Source organism: Gavialis gangeticus, unplaced genomic scaffold (genome assembly GCF_001723915.1).
Source record: "Gavialis gangeticus isolate Ggan-Ray unplaced genomic scaffold, GavGan_comp1, whole genome shotgun sequence".
In the NCBI taxonomy this organism is placed as follows: Eukaryota; Metazoa; Chordata; order Crocodylia; family Gavialidae; genus Gavialis; species Gavialis gangeticus.
In genome coordinates this window covers 14,938,574-14,954,442 of record NW_017729034.1, presented here as the reverse complement: position 1 = coordinate 14,954,442, position 15,869 = coordinate 14,938,574, and the positions used below count along the sequence as shown (strand labels likewise).

General features: G+C 44.0%; 1 protein-coding gene across 3 annotated transcripts; it reads right to left on the bottom strand.

Annotated features, from left to right (window-relative positions):
* Positions 1 to 1,076: 1,076 nt before the first annotated feature.
* Positions 1,077 to 7,498, bottom strand: TMEM52B (transmembrane protein 52B). 3 transcript variants are annotated; one of them, XM_019527270.1, is made up of 6 exons: positions 7,406 to 7,498; positions 6,699 to 7,022; positions 5,997 to 6,040; positions 4,867 to 4,905; positions 4,280 to 4,449; positions 1,077 to 1,999 (listed from the first exon to the last, which is right to left on the bottom strand). In XM_019527270.1, exons 2-6 carry the CDS (start codon positions 6,750 to 6,752, stop codon positions 1,755 to 1,757), a joined length of 552 nt encoding a protein of 183 aa, XP_019382815.1. In that variant the 5' UTR covers positions 6,753 to 7,022; positions 7,406 to 7,498; the 3' UTR covers positions 1,077 to 1,754. The 3 variants fall into 3 exon arrangements, with proteins under 3 accessions (XP_019382815.1, XP_019382816.1, XP_019382814.1); XM_019527271.1 differs by having other exon boundaries at positions 6,699 to 7,012; positions 7,406 to 7,496; XM_019527269.1 differs by lacking the exon at positions 7,406 to 7,498 and having other exon boundaries at positions 6,699 to 7,298.
* Between the last annotated feature and the right edge of the window lie 8,371 nt (positions 7,499 to 15,869).

Genomic DNA, 15,869 nt, shown 5'->3' with positions numbered 1-15,869 from the left:
GACTGTCCCAACAAAATCATAGCGTCATATACATGCACTTTTGATACAGACATAAAGACCTATATGTCTTAACCTCCATCTACATGTTCACATTATCAATTTATCATGAATTAATTTGTAATTATTCATGATTTGTCATTTTCTATTTGCCTGCATAAATGTTTTTCACCCATCTCATCTTGAAGCAGAACCAATAATCACATAACTGAGAAAACTAATTAGATTTCAGAAAGAGTTCCTAATCAAGGTAAGATTTCTAAAGGAATCTATAGGTTGAAACTTATTCGTACAAACTATTTGTTAAATAGTTTTGAAAACTTAGTTCTTAAGGTTCAGAGGAGTGACTTACATTTATACTAGGTGTGTCTAAACAAGACAATGCACAGTAGACTAATTCTACTGCACATTAGTGTGCCATGACAAAAAACATACTAATGCACTAAAGTACAGTAGACTTAGTCTCCTTCACATTAACCATCACAAAAAGACTGTGCGCAGTTGCTATTGTGCATTAGCACTGGCTATTGTGCATTTATTTAGTATCTCATATTAGAAGTACTAAACTTAATCTGTGGTAGCAACAGTGCATTAATGCACATGTAGATGCACCCACTGAATATTATTCAGCTTGAATAGTCTGATCTGCTCTAGTAATATTAATAAGCATTGCGATACAGATGCAATGAAAACACTGAATGAGCTTTATTTCCCACATAGCATCTCTGTCTCATCTCTGTCTCATCTGTCAGTCTAAATATTGCATTTGCTTAATTCAAATGTGAATGTTTCTCTGCACATGGAGCAGCCTGGACTAAGATAAACTGGAACTAGTTGTACCTGTGTGTCCACACACACAATAGCTACCTCAGTATGCTATTTCACTTAAATAAGCAGCTGGTAGTCCTGCCTTGCTCTGAATTACACAGCACACTGAATTATGTTAACTTCATCCTTTTACCATTACACAACATGGAGGCTGGCTATAAAGTCTCAAGAGGTTGATTTTATTAACAAGATTACTGATAACCACAGAACATAAAGGCTTCTCTCCAGTTCTTATTCTTCCTACGTTTCCTCCCATCAAATCGCTCTTGTCCCTTCTGACTAATGAATCGTTGTTACCTCCCTTATAGTCAGGCTGAATTTACTGTAGAAACCCCACCAAATGGAGCATCTTGTGTCTGTACTCTTCCAAAAGAAGCTGCTGCACCTCAGTGCAGGGTTTTTGCATCTTCTATTAGAGTGCATCAACAGTACAGCACTGTCAGCTTATTGTATGTGCCACCTATGGTGCTTGGTACTACAATAATAAGCATCTTACTGCTATGGGTAATAAATGCAATAAATAGTAACAATGGATATTAATAACTGATTAACAATCCCAGCTCTCAGAGACTGAACAAGAGAGCTCTACAAAAATACTCTGGACTATAGCCTAACTGAAAATCAAGTTATTTTCTTTCCTTGTTCATGACTTTAGACAAAAACAGAGAAAAAATCAAACGTGTCCTGTACCCAGTCAGTACAGATCTAGATTCTTTCCCTGAATATTAATGTCTACATGTGCATTAATGCACTTTAGTCAATGCTCATTAAATCTAGTAGCTCCATGGTGAGGTACTAAGAAAATGCACGTTAACTAAAGAGCATGGTTTTTTAGTGATGTTTTAATGCGCATTAAATAGGTTAATGTACAGTAAAGTGCACATGTAGATGTGCCCATTTGTTGCTGAATAAAGTCAGAAGTGATAGCATCACGGGAGATTTGGTTGTGAATTTTCTTTCTCAGCTGAGGCCTGTTGTTTTTCCTCTGGTATTGGGGCGAAGTCTGTGGCTCTGTGTCCAGCCTGGGCCACAGTGAACCTGCTCATGCGTAGGGCTTCCTCATACACTGGGGGCGTTTCTGATCCACAAAGGGGTGGTGCTCCTTGTACAGTGTTATGGGAGTGTGCCACAGCCAGTATCCTCCTGGCAGCAGGACCGAACACAGAGTGGAGAGCTAAAAGGGATGGGAACAATAATTAGTTTAAACCAGAAACCATCAACTTGTCAGAAGGCAAAGAAAAGTACACTTGCTGGGTTCAGCGTGCAGACTTGAGGAAGAGTTGGATCCAGTGGGTGCTGCCTTTGAGGTGGGGCAGCTCCCATGCAGCTAGTACCCTACCCAAGTAGCCCCGGGCCACCACTGCCACAGAGGGAAGGACCAGGCACCCCCACAACTCTGGGGCTGTGTGGCCTGGCAGCAGCTCATGTGAGCAGGCTCCACCAGGAGAGAAAAAAAAAAAGCATTGAGGGGCCTAATTTTTTTTATTTTTTATTTTGTAGAGCCTTCCTTCCTCGCCTGCAGCTGGGCAGTGAGCTGCTGGTGAACCCTGAGCTGTCGGGGGCTCAGGTCCTTCCCTCCATGGCAGTGGTACCCCCAGGGACTGCCCCGTTGGGTGGCTAGCAGGCAGGTGCTGCCCTAGCTTGGTGGCAGCACCTGGCCTGATCCAACTTTGATTCTTTTTATGACCAGATCACAAAATGCTTAGATGCAGGAGGTGAGGTAGGTATCATCTAATTGGATTTTAAGAAGGCCTTCGATAGCATATCTCATCATATTCTCATAAGCAAACTGAGTGGCTGTGACATAGATGATTACACGGTCAGGTGTGGGAGGCGAATGGCTTAAGGGTCACACCCAGACAGTGGTGGTGGATGGGTCAGTTTCAGCCTGGAAAGATGTGGGCAGTGGGGTCCCCTAAGGCTCGGTCCTTGGACCTGTGCTATTCAATGTCTTCATCGGCGATTTGGATAAAGGCATTGAGAGCACTCTGTCCAAATTTGCAGATGACATGAAATTATGGGGACAAGTAAATACACTAGTGGGAAGAGATCAAATCCAGGTGGACCTGGACAGGTTGGAAAAGTGGGCAGAACAGAATAGGATGCAGTTCAACAAAGACAAGTGCAAAGTGCTGCATCTAGGGGGAAGGAATCACCAACACACCTATAAGCTAGGGGATGACCTTCTCAGCAGCACAGCAGCAGAAAGGGATCTTGGAGTCATAATTGACTCCAAAATGAATATGAGCTGTCAATGTGATGAAGTAATCAGTAAAGTTAACTGCACTCTATCATGCATTATCAGGTGCATCACAAACAGGTCCAGGGAAGTGATACTTCCCCTCTATGCGGCATTGGTCAGGCCACAGTTGGAGTACTGCATCCAGTTCTGGATGCCACACTTCAAGAGAGATGTGGACAACCTTGAGAGGGTCCAGAGGAGGGCCACTTGTATAGTTAAGGGCCTGCAGGTAAGGCTCTATGAGGAGAGACTGAGGGACTTGAATCTTTTCAGCCTCTGCAAAAGAAGGTGGAGAGGAGATCTTGTGGCCATTTACAAATTCCTTGCTGGGGAGGGGAGGTGGGGGGTGGCAGCAAGAAATAGGAAATGCTCTGTTTACCAGGGCACCCCTTGGAATAACCAGGAACAATGGCCATGAATTGACAGAGAGCAGATTTAGGTTGAACATCAGGAAGAACTTCTTCACAGTAAGGGTTGTCAGAATCTGCAATGGGCTCCCAAGGGAGGTGGTGCTCTCCCCTACCTTGGGGGTCTTTAAGACGACACTGGACAAGCAGCTGGCTGGGGTCATCTAATCCCAGTGCTCTTTCCTGCCCAGGGCAGGGGGTCAAACTCAATGATCTATTGAGGCCCCTTCTAACCCTAACAACTATGAAACTAGGAAACTCTTCCCTGAGGCTGAGCTGAGGCAGCATCCGCCTGCTAGCAGCCTGCCTGGGCAGCCCCAGGGGGAACTGCTGCCATGGAAAAAAGGGCCAGGGGCTGTGTTAAGAGAAGAAAAAAAAGGATCAGGCCCCTTGCCATAACAGTGATGGAAGCCCCTAACTGGAAACAGTGGGTTTTTAATCATTTCAATTAAAACCCATCATTTCAATTTAGGCAACTAAACCCCCATCACATGTACAAGTGCCCCTATATACCAAGTCCTCCCATTCTGCAGCACTAGATAATTTGCTGTATGTGGTGGGACATGGGGCCGAGGACCTTCCCATCATCACTCCACCAAGTGACATAATGAACCTACCCTCATCTAATACCAGCCTTGCTCCCTAACCTGCCACCCCCTACTCCCCCACCACACACAGAGAAAATATAAGACTTGTGGGGCTCATGAATGAAGATATTATGGGTACTAGAACCTTTCAAAAAGTTTCATTCAAGGTCTCTCAGCCTTCCTTGTAAGGAGCTTGGCTTTTGCAAGGTGACACTCACATGTAATTGTGCTCTGGAGGGTGTTGTCATGATCAAAGGCGATGACTGTAACCTCATATGGGTGAGGAACTGGTTCTTCTCCAGCCCTCCAACAGTTAAGGCAGCAGCACCTCACACAGGTTAAGACTATGCCACACAAGAGTAGAAGCCCACCAATAGCTACCACTAGCCTATAAAGGGAGAGGGAACACAGTTACTACCACACATGTTAGTGCAGGCATTGAAGGAATTGTAATACATGATTCAACTGCAATTATTAAACTATAAGGAGACAGTCCTTTAAAAAATGTCACCCCCCACCTGGCCATATCATAAAAACATTCTGTGTATGATGTATCTTATCTTTAATATATTTATTAGGAATATGTAACTGAGATGGAGAGAGAGACACTAAGGTCTGTCCAAGATAATGTGGTAACACTAATGCAACCCAGGAAGAATGGAGAAATGCAATACAACTTTTACAACATTAGAGGGGGCCAAGTGGAAGATTTGAGGCATTAAATAATCTTAATTCTTGTGTTTGCTCAGTAACTAAAGTGACAGCTAAACCAGATATTTATGGAGGGATGCACACGCAAACTTACCAGATGTACCAGAGGTGGACCCAGTTAGTGGTTGAGCATCTGAGAAAAAGGAGCAATAAAAAGGTCATAACAGAAAAACCTGGAAGTTACAGATAGGGAAATCCATCTTTGTCTTCTCTACTGTCCCATGGCACCTCCCCTCTCCACTCCAGCTGATGACTGCCTGTGGGCAAATCTGTCCCCCAAATTTTAAATTACTTATGTGAGGGTCTTCCACTACTCACACCAAGTACAATATTCCAATAAATCTCTCTATTAAAGATCCGGCCTGAAATCTTTGTCTTTGCTTGGCTTTGGCCCACTTGTTCCTTGTCCTTCTTCTCATGCATGTATCTCCTATTCTGTTTACAACTTTCAGTTACTGTTACTAATAGAGAGTTATAATTTCTAAAACTCTCTTCTCTTAATCTCTCTTCATAAATTAGGTCTTCCAACAATGCTGTTTTGTTTTTTTTCTCTGTATTTCTATCCCTCGTGCACAAAGTACATTACTTTACTTATAGTTAGTTAAGCATCTGAAAAAAAAAGTTTGCCCAAAATTTCATTAATAAAAATCAATTTTTTCTTGGATGCTTTAATATTTGCTTTGCATTCACTTTCTGTTAAGATTCTTGAAAATGTCCATATCATTTTTCCAAGAAATAGTAAATTGAAGTATATATTCATGTAGAAAACTTCAAATTCATAACTCTAATCAAGGCTACTTACAGCATAAACTTTAGGCAAATGCACATTAAGTTTGGGTGCACATAAAAGCACATGTAGACACGCCCGATAAGTGTTAAACTGATCCAGGTAGGAAGTAGAAGTACTACTTATGTAGGACGCAGAAGCACGACTTATGTGTCCAATCAGATCTAGTCAGTATGTCTCAAGTTCATATTGCAGACGACTTAGAATGAATTGCTTACGAATCAGCTGCAGAGCAAGATTTATTTCTAGGAATTTTTTGGCAAATAATTTCAAATAAACCCCACATTCTGTCTGCATTAGTTTCTTGTGGGAATCTGCACCATCACTATGGCAGCTCACTTGTAGTAGACCATGGAAAATACCATCAGTGGAGCCTTCTCAAATCCATACTTACGCTGCCCTGTTTCAGAACCAATTCAGGATGTTCATATACTTACTGTTCAGTGTTCACACAGACCTCCTCACATTGCACTTGTGGAAACTACATGGAAAAAAAGCGAGCAGAGGCAATAATTGTTAGTTGTCCTGATTTGGGCTCCCTGATGTCTTGGTATCATCCTGTCTTTTATTTCTCCCAATGCTGGTCCTAAGCCCCAGCCTGGAAAGGCTCACTTCTGAGACACCTTTTATTATCCCTCTCACTCACCCTACCATATTTGTATCTATTCCTCTGTCACGGTTTTACATCCCAGCTGTCATTGCTTCCATTACAGATCCCAAATTCTCTTCTTTTCTCTCTGTGCAAACTATCACCCACTTTCTACAGTCTGAGTTACACATCTGAATTCCCTTCCACTGTCAAATACTGAGCCATCAGCATCATGCTTATTACAGCTCTGAATTCTCCTGTGCCTCTTGGGAACCTGCGGTTAGTCACCTGTACTTTCTATCATTCCTCACTATAGTTCTGTTCCACTTGTTCTCTTGCTTCACGTGTCTACATTTATTTTCTATGTCTTCCCCATTACAGCTTTGAATGACCTTCTGTCTTGTATGGACTCTTCTATATATTCCCACTACTTTGAAATAACAGGGAAAATTTTATTTCACATCAGCTTTTGACACCCTATAAATGTACTGAGGTAATACCATAGCCAGATGCTATACTTGACAAAAGAGGAACTTGTGATGCGACTCACCCACAAGAGACTTGCCAGGGTAAAGAGGGTCATGGCCAGGCTATGGGTCCCCATGAGGCATTAGAGAGGTCTCTGCTTTCACATGTAACCCACAGTCCGTCCTTCTTTCCTACATTCAGTGCATCCTCGCCGATCCTCAATTCAGGGAAGGGAATAGGAGTGATCCCCTTTCTCTTTATTCCACCACTTGCTGAAGCCCAGGTCTTCTTCCTCTCTCTCACACTGTTCTGGCTGTTTCTTTCTCTGTTTCTCTCCACTCGTGTTTGTCCATCTCTTTGTGTCTGTTTCTTTCTGTTACTCTCTTTCTTCCTCTTCTAAAGGGAACTCAGATACTATTCAATCACTGCAGGAGGACCTCTGAAGATACTAGTCATTAGATTTATATTTCCAATTGATCTGGTCCATGGAGTCAAAGAAAAAAAGATACAACTCTGGTCTTGAGAGAACTTCTTCTCTTCTATGGAGACAAGGCTGCTCTAACCTCATTCATTCCCAATTACCATTCTCTCCGCCCCCTTCCCCAGGGAAAATGGTGCAGGTTGAAGGTCAGGCTGCTGACCCATCCCTTTACCCAAGACGATATTCCTCTCTCTCCTCCCACATGCAGACCCCTTCCTGCCCCACTTACATTGTTTTACTTTTGCTGATCTGGCATGTTGAGTTTAACCAGAAGTTCAGGTTCAGAATAGAGGGGATATTCACTGCACCTGGGAAGCTCCTCCTGTGCAGAGTGGGCAGGCATGGGAGAAGTACTGGAGCACATTTCTAATACAGTGTCCATTACTCCTCCATTGGTGCCTTTTCCATTTTGGGCCTCTGTTGATGCATCTCCAACCTGCCCTCCAATCCCTCCATCTGGTATTGCAATCTGGGCTCCCCACACAGCTCTGCTGATGCTCCTCAGTCCTTCTGTGAAACCCCTTGCTCCCCACCCAGTTCTTCCAATGCCCTTCAACCACTTATATTTTTCTGTGACAGAATGTGTTGTTGCGTCTCCTACTATATTTATTGCTATTCTCCCTCAAGCTCTTCAGTTTAACAGACTTCTTTTAATGCTCTCTTATTTTCCCCTTTGTATAATCACTTTGAATTTCTATTACATTCCTGCTCACGAGTAGCCACTGAGTGATTACATGTATGTAATTAAGTTTGCTTTCTCTGTTTCCAATTCTGAAATAGGAAAATGCTCCCTAGTAATGTGTTACCATTTGTGCCCTGCAACCACCCAGGACTGGTATAGAAGAATGTTGTTGGGGAACGGTGATAAAGAAGTGAACAGGGCGGTGATGAAGGAGACTTGTTACTTCATGTTGTGATCACGTTGTATCCACATTAGGCAAGTGAATCATTAGCTCCAGTCATGCCTATTATAGCCACAGAGCAGAACAAATGGATTCTGGAACATAACACACTCATTCCCTCAAACAGAGGTTAAGAAACCATCCACCAACCCAATTATAAAAACGTGTATATGAGCATGAGTGAGCAACTTGCAAAATAGCTTTGGGGTGTTCTTCTTAGGTTATCTATCTATCTATCTATCTATCTATCTATCTATCTAATCATTCTTGTACCTAAGCCAGTTTCTGAACTTGGAGTGCATTTTGAGTAATGGTGGGAGCCCCCAAGGGACTTATTGTCCGCCTGTACGTTGTTCCACTTTCTTGTTCTCACCTTTCCTTTCTTTCTCTTTTAAATTTCCCAATATATCACAGAAGCTTGAAAAGAACAAATAGCATACACACATACATGTCAGCTCAGCAGCTTTCTTATTAAATGCAACATTTAGAACTGATATGGCTCAATACAAAATAACAAAAGAAAAAAGCGCAAATTATCTGTGTGGGCTCAACCTAGCTGCAAAGTAAAAAACTCAGTCTAATTTAACAACTTACAATTAACACAAGTAGAGCTAGGAGGGAGTAGGGGTGGTAGGAGGAGGGGACCTTGTCATTGAATTTACAAAGGATTCATGCCAACCCTAAATACATGATCATTTCTTGTTAAAAAATTCAATTTAATCTTCCTGCTCTGTTTAATCTTTCAGCTGTCAAATACTAAGATGGTGCAAATTAGCATAACTTCTTTGAAGTCAACTTGACCTACTCTGATTAACACTGGCAAAGAACACTGGCAAATTAACACTGGTAAAGAATCTGGTTGGTCATATATCATCAAGTACAGAAGCCCAAACCTTTCTAGATTTTTTTTTTAGTTTGATAGTCATTGACAACATACTGTCAGTCAGACTTTAACTATTAGTGAAAAGAGAATTTCAATTTTAGAATTATCAGAGTTGGAGAAATAGCATGCTAAGTGATAAAAGTTTCTCTAATGAAAGAACAACTCTGGCATCTGAAACAGCAGCCTTCAGAGATTATTCATGCTGGCTCGACACTGTTTACTAAACTGCTTTAATTCCTGTGGTGTGTCTAACAATATTGTGGCAATAGAACTGTAATTCAAATATAGCCTTGTTAGTCCACTAAATAGTTATAGATGAATTCCCTTCACATCAATGTAATACTTTTCCTCATTATCAAGCAGTTTTATTGTTCTTTGATTTATTTGATATGAAAGTGAATTTTCTCTCACCAAATTTTCTTCTCTTTAAATATTTACAATTATAAGCTTGAGAGAACAGATGTACACAATTGCTTAAAAACACCATTGTCTTTCAAATATGTTCTTCTGTGTTGCTGAAGATTTCAATGGTCCACAGATTTATACATATCCACCCTTGGGCTCTGCATAAGGCATAGTTGGTAGATGTAGATAAAGGGGAGTTCCTTATTCACAAGGTCCGCTTAAGGATATGTGCACACTGCATGCGTAAAAACATGTATAGACTACACACAACTTCTTCCTTGAGCTAACCCAGTCTCACCTGGGAGCATATCTACTTGTAGATTTGAGAAGAAAATTAGCTGTGCAACTCTTAGTTGATGGAAACTTCGAAGTTATTCATGCCTTATCACAATTCTGAGGACTGTTTTGATAAGACCAGCCTCATCACACATCTGATATTTTTCCTTGCATATTTAGAAACACAAAAGATGGAAAAGAACTTGGGTTTCACAAGAATTTCATTTTTTTCCCCTTCAACTACATATGGAGTAGACCCACAGTCCATGTACTGCATAAAAGGGCTAACTCCCTGCCGCTGCAGAGGTAAAGCATTGTTGGTGCCCTTGTCTCTCCTGATCTTTCCCTCAGGCATATTCTAATGTCTTTTTTATAAAGTGCCTTGTAGTTGCGGTGTGCAAGAGGGGTCAGAGTGGATATATTTGTGAATTCCTTTGGACAAATGGTTCCTGGAAAGGCTGGAGACTGGACGTAATGGCCCATGAAGCCCCTTCCAGTCCTACATTGCTTTGCTTGTAAAATTAACTTGGCTCTTTACTGAGACAACTAAAACATAGATGCACCAGCTCTAGCTTGCATTTTTGCCATGTCCACATAGACTGGCTTTCTGGTGCCTCATCCAAACTCTTCTCCCTTGCAATTTGTGCTCCTCCATCCAAGTTCCATGGGGGTTGCTACACAAACCTTAGAGGATTTGATGGAGACTTAATAAGATGGAGTCCTGTTATAATTAACTGTGCCACCTGCTTGGGGATTACTGGGTTTTACGCTGCTGCATGGTGCCGTCATTGTGTACATTTTGTTCCACAGAAGGATATACGTAAGGAATTGTCTGGAACTGGGCACAAAATGTGCTGTCTCCTAGACTTTGGACAGTAAAACTTGATGAATGTTCATCTTCTTCATGACCTCAGGTAACCTCAAATGCATTACACATTATTTTCAGCTATAGCAATCCTCTCACAGGAGAACGGAGCCTCTGACTTCTCATGCCCTCTGCCTAGGGATGCTGTAGAGGCAAGACTGCAGCCACCTACAGAACAGCAGTCAAAACTGCCCAGTACTAGCCTATTGGCCGGCATACTGATGGCTGCTGAGAATGCTGCAGGGTTTGGGTTTTTGTCCTCTGTGGCTGCATCCACACAAGCAGGGACGTACGTTTGCAGCAGCACAAACAAAGCTGCTATTTTGTGCTGCAGTGCATGCCCCTGCTCATGCAGTTTGCAGTGGGACACGTTGTCCCACTGCTTTATGTGCTGCAGAGGGGGGCTGGCTGGGGCACAGCATGTCTCAATGTAGTGCTAGCTGGTAGGCAGCTCCCACACAGCCAGCCCAGGAGTGCCATATGGAGAGGGAGGAGCAGGCAGCCCAGGGCTTCCTGCTGCCCTGTCTCTGTGCTGTGGAGTCCCTGCACTGAGGCACCCTGTGTGCCAGCCAACCACACCCCAGCTAACTGGAGCGCACCATGCTGTGAGACAAGAGAGCAGGCAGCCCTGAGCTGGCTGCTCTCTTGTCTCTGCATGCCTCACTGTGAGGACTCCATGGCCCTGGGCTGCCTGCTCCCCCATTTCCACGTTTGTCCTGGTATACTGCACTTTGGCGTGCTTTGCATGGGTTTTTTTTTTTGCTACTAAGAAATCCCAGTAGCAAATTTAGCCCCAGTGCTGCACATTAGCAACACGGGGCATGGTTTAACATGCAATACATGCAGTCTGTGGTACAGCAAGGAGGTTTGCGGCACCACAAACCGCACATGCCTGCTCATCTGGATGCAGCCGGTGAGTCAATGTTCTGGGCTGACAGGCATGACACACAAACTCAAGTCCTTTTCCTGTCCTCTGGCTAGCAAGGGTTCAGAGTGTGATGGGTCTTAAATTCCCCCATCTGCTGATCTACTGTAATTCATCTGTAAGCCAAGAAGAGCCACTTTCAGTTCCCACTAGTGGTCACCCACCCCCTGGAAGCAGCAGCCTTGCAAGGGTTAGGCATGATAAGAAGACAGCGGTTCCATAACCCGTGCTAGCTGCATTTCTCCTTAGTCAGAAGATGATACATATATAACCCTGTCAATCTATTTTAAAAGTTCTCACAGTATATAAAAGACAACACTCCAAGGCCTCAGAATTTTTGTGTCATAAAACTCTCAGGCATGAACCAAAGTCTCCATTTGACTTTACATGAATCACTTCCTAATGACAGCAGGTGCTTGAATGATCACAGCTCGAACTACATCTGTCTGGTTCTCCCTCTGCATGCTCAGCCCTAACTTTGATTTGTATCAGAACTTTGCAAGAAATGGCAGAAGAAGTGACATATGCAGACCTGCAGTTTATGACACTGGAGCAGCCCAGGAAGCAGGAGCTTCATGGAGCCAACACAAAAGGTAGCAGGGTGGGGTAGATCTTTTCATGGCGAGTTTTCATGCTAAGAATTTTTCCTGCTTGTGCCATGGGTAGGACCTCACCTAAAATGCTACAATTAGTTTTGCAGAGGCCTGAATCTCCCATCAAACAAACAATCGTACAAATAAAAATTTTAAAGAGAGATTTAAAAAAAAATGCAAAATGGTTAAGAGACTGGAGGGCTGGAATTTTTAGGAAAAAACAGCTAAGCCCCATATTATCATCTGTTTTACACTCTTGCAATCCTACTGCAGGCACAGAGATTGAAGTAGTTGGGATTATCTGTGGCGTAAACCTGACTAGAGTGGATCTAAGTGTGTTTCTCTGAGCTAAAAAAATAATGACAAGGAATATGACTTCTCTGTATATTTGCTAGAGTGTGTAAACACCACCAACAAGAAAGAACTGTTCATGCAAGGATAGCGAGATACTTAGGGATAACAGGGCTCAGCTAAGTTTAAGGGGGATATTTTCAGACTAGGTTGGCATCAGCTCCCCCAGCTCTCACAATGACAGAAGTCCCATCCGGACTGGACCAAACCACCTGAGTACACACTACAGGGAAACATTCTACATTATCTCCAGGGGATGGAATAGATAGCTAGACCTTTCTATCTCCAACTTAAGTGAGGCTGTAAAGCTAGTGCTGTGTAACTTCACAATAGTCATAGGTCTAGACCAGGGTTAGGCAAAATATGGCTCACAGATCAGATCTGGCCCACTGAAGGATTTTGTTCATTGGGTCCCTCAGTCGTGCCCAACTCAGGCACAGGGGCAGCCTGGGCCATGGTGCATATGGGTAGTTGCACCACCTCCGGGTGTGCAGCAGGGCTGGGGCAGTGCAGCAGCTGGACTTGCTTCCCAGCAGCTCTGGTGGTGGCAGTGGTGACTCCTGGCTGCTGCTGCTGCCAGACCCAGGCCCACTATCCAGCCACCCCAATAAGTCCACTCCACACCCACTGCAAGGGGTGGGACCCACACAGCAGGGCACATTGGCAGGCAAATGGAGCGGGGCTGTGGGCAGGTAGGGAGTGGTGTTCAGGAGTGGGATGGGCAGACAAGGCCAGGATCATGGGGCAGGATTGTGGGGTGGTGACAGTGCAGAGCCACTGCTGGGGCCAAGGCAGAGCTGTGATTCACTGCCTGCACAGCCCTGCGAAGGGCATAGGTTCCTGGGCAGAGGTATTTGGGGAGCAGATCGTGGCTCTATCCTAGGCCCCAGTCCCATTCTGCCACCACCCCAAGATCCTGGACCTGGCCCTGGATGCAGCTCCCTGCCTGCCTATGGCCCCATCCTCTCCACCTGGCTGCTCACCCTGCCTGCATGGGTCCTGGCTGGTCTCCATGGAGACCCTGGTATCTTGGGGTGATGACAGTGATGGGGTGATGGGTTAATCCAGATGTTGGGTGTGTTGGATCTCTGTTATTTCATCTGACGCCTTCAGCATAATGAAGTATTCCAGCTCAGACTTTTCATTTTGGGTTCTGATAAAAGGAACCAGAGAAACAGATAGGAAATTCAGTCTTTAACTTTGTGCACGTATATATGTGTTCAGTCAGTATTTATATATTCAAGCATGTGCTGTCTACCTGTGTCTCCATGTGTGGAAACAGACGTCACCTAATGTCTCAGTAGTGCCACCATAAAAAATTTATAGTGGCACAATTGGTGAAAAAAATAGACATTGATACCCTTTGTCATCCCACATCAAAGGAAATCAGTGATGCAACAAAAGGTGGTATTAGATTCTGCTGTTTTATTGTAGTGGATATCTATTACCTCTGTGGCAGAAGAGCACAAGCAGCCTGAACTGCATGTATTCTCCCACCACCCCAGCAAGGTACCCGGGGGGCTTAAGGGCCCCTTAGGTCCTTGGAATACCTTCCTGCTTTCCCTGCTTACAGGGAATCAGCCCTGGGAATCTCAGGGTGCTTCTCCATAAGTGGGGAAGTTGGGTTTCCCCATTCAGCCAGACCTGTCCCCCGCAATTGCAGGGGAGCAGGTCTGGCTGGGCAGGGAAAACCCCACTCAGGATTGGACCCCTCAAACTCTCACAGGGTTCTCCCCTCTGGGTTTGCAGACATGCTCAGGGGTCCCCCCTAAAGAGATATTTTCCTGCATGCATCTGCAAATGTGGAGGGGAGACCCCTGTGTGTGATTCCCCTGCTTCCCAGCATGGGGGCACATATGCAAGTAGAAGTTTCTAGCCTCTGTTTGAGTACTCTGTGTGCACCTGCAGATTCACAGTCTGGGAGAACATGTCTGTTTGTGCCTGTATGGTCAAGATTTTCAAAAGTGCTTAGTAGTTTTGGGTCACTGTTTTTGGGTGGTGTTCAATTTGAGATACCTTATATAAAAAAACAAACAAAACATTTTCAGAGGGTGTGTGTTTCAGTAGCTATTTTCTGAAAATCAGGAATCCTGCAAATATCTCAAGTTATGCACTCAAAATAAAGGTATCCAGCATCACTAATCATGGTTGAAATTCTTGCTCACTTTTTGTTTTATATATGCATACATGTGCACATAGCTTTACTAATATATGTGTGCTCTTACATATCTACATTCCATGTTGCATTAGTCATCTGTATCCTTTTATGGCCAGTTCAAAAAATCAGACACACACACACATACACTTATATACTATACTATACACACTCACACACACACATACATGCATATATATATAAATAATTGTATTAAAATCTAATGTAATGTAATATAATATAAATAATATAATATCATTATCACATCATTAATGTGTTAATAAATAAAATTTAATTAATTAAATTGTATTAAAACATACTTATAATTAAATTAATACATTCAATGCATTCAAATGATGTATTCAATTAATGCATTTGGTTAATGCATTCAAGTAATGTATTTGATTAATGCAGTATATACACTGAGACCCACACATATATGAATGCAACTGGCTGTTCCATGGCACATTCAGTCTATAGCTTCTGACTAGATACAGACATTTGGGGAGGTTAGATCAAGTTAATAATGGCCACCTGCTCTAAAGTAAGTTGGGGTGGGGGGAGACTAGCGAGGAGATTGAAGGGATCAGGAGTTTAAGCGGGCTTGCAGGGACTCTGGGAGATTGGGGGGTCTCTGGGTCCTTGGAGGGGTAGGCAGGACCCACTAAGGGAATCGGAGGGATCAGAAGGCAGGTAGGAATCCATGGGAGAGATTGTGGGTACATGTAGCACCTGCAGCAGGGATTTAGGATGGATTAGGGGGATTGGGTGAGGCAGGGGGCATCTGCGGGAGGGATCGGAGGCCAGCAGGATCTGTAGGAGGATCAGGGAGATTGGGGAGGAGGCAGCATCTGCAAGGGGGATCAAGGGGGCCAAGTGAGGTACATGGGGGGTTGGTGGAGGGTTTAGCAGGATCAAGGAAGTCCACGGCAGGGATGGGGGGGGTCTCTCCCCCACCCCACAGGACCTGGGGCTATTTTTAGCCCCCCCCCATCCCATTCCAGTAAGCCTACCCTATCATCCCTCCTGGCCTTCTCTCCACCAAGACTTACTTTCTTGGTTCCCAGCATCTGCAAATGCTAATAAAACTGGCACTGGGAGCAACTTCTGGGATGTGGGGCTTGGTGGGGGGCAGAGGGGGAACTGGCTGGTCCTGGGGAATAGGTTGTTCATCTGGGGGTGAGGCGAGGGGCCAGAGTGCTAAAAGTAGCTTGGTGCCAGGGGGCAGGTAGGAAAAGCACAGCCCTGGTGCTGTGGCTGGGGCCAGTAGCTGAGCTTTCCTAGTCCTGGGGCTACGCTGGGAACTGTACAGAAGTTTTGGACAGTTAGATCAATCTAAAAATGTCCAGCCCAATCTAAGTTAGGTTTCCTTGGGGGCAGGGTTAATTTAGATTGGGTCAGCCATTTTTAGACTAAT

Bases quoted from the DNA above. Each gene is read 5' to 3' on its own strand.
- TMEM52B (XM_019527270.1), bottom strand. From the start codon at position 6,752: ATGGGGACCCATAGCCTGGCCATGACCCTCTTTACCCTGGCAAGTCTC. The intron at 6,041-6,698 runs GTGAGTCGCATC...TTTTCCATGTAG, and splicing joins CCCTGGCAAGTCTCTTGTGG to TTTCCACAAGTGCAATGTGA. The intron at 2,000-4,279 runs GTGAGTGTCACC...CATCCCTTTTAG, and splicing joins CCTCCAGAGCACAATTACAT to CTCTCCACTCTGTGTTCGGT.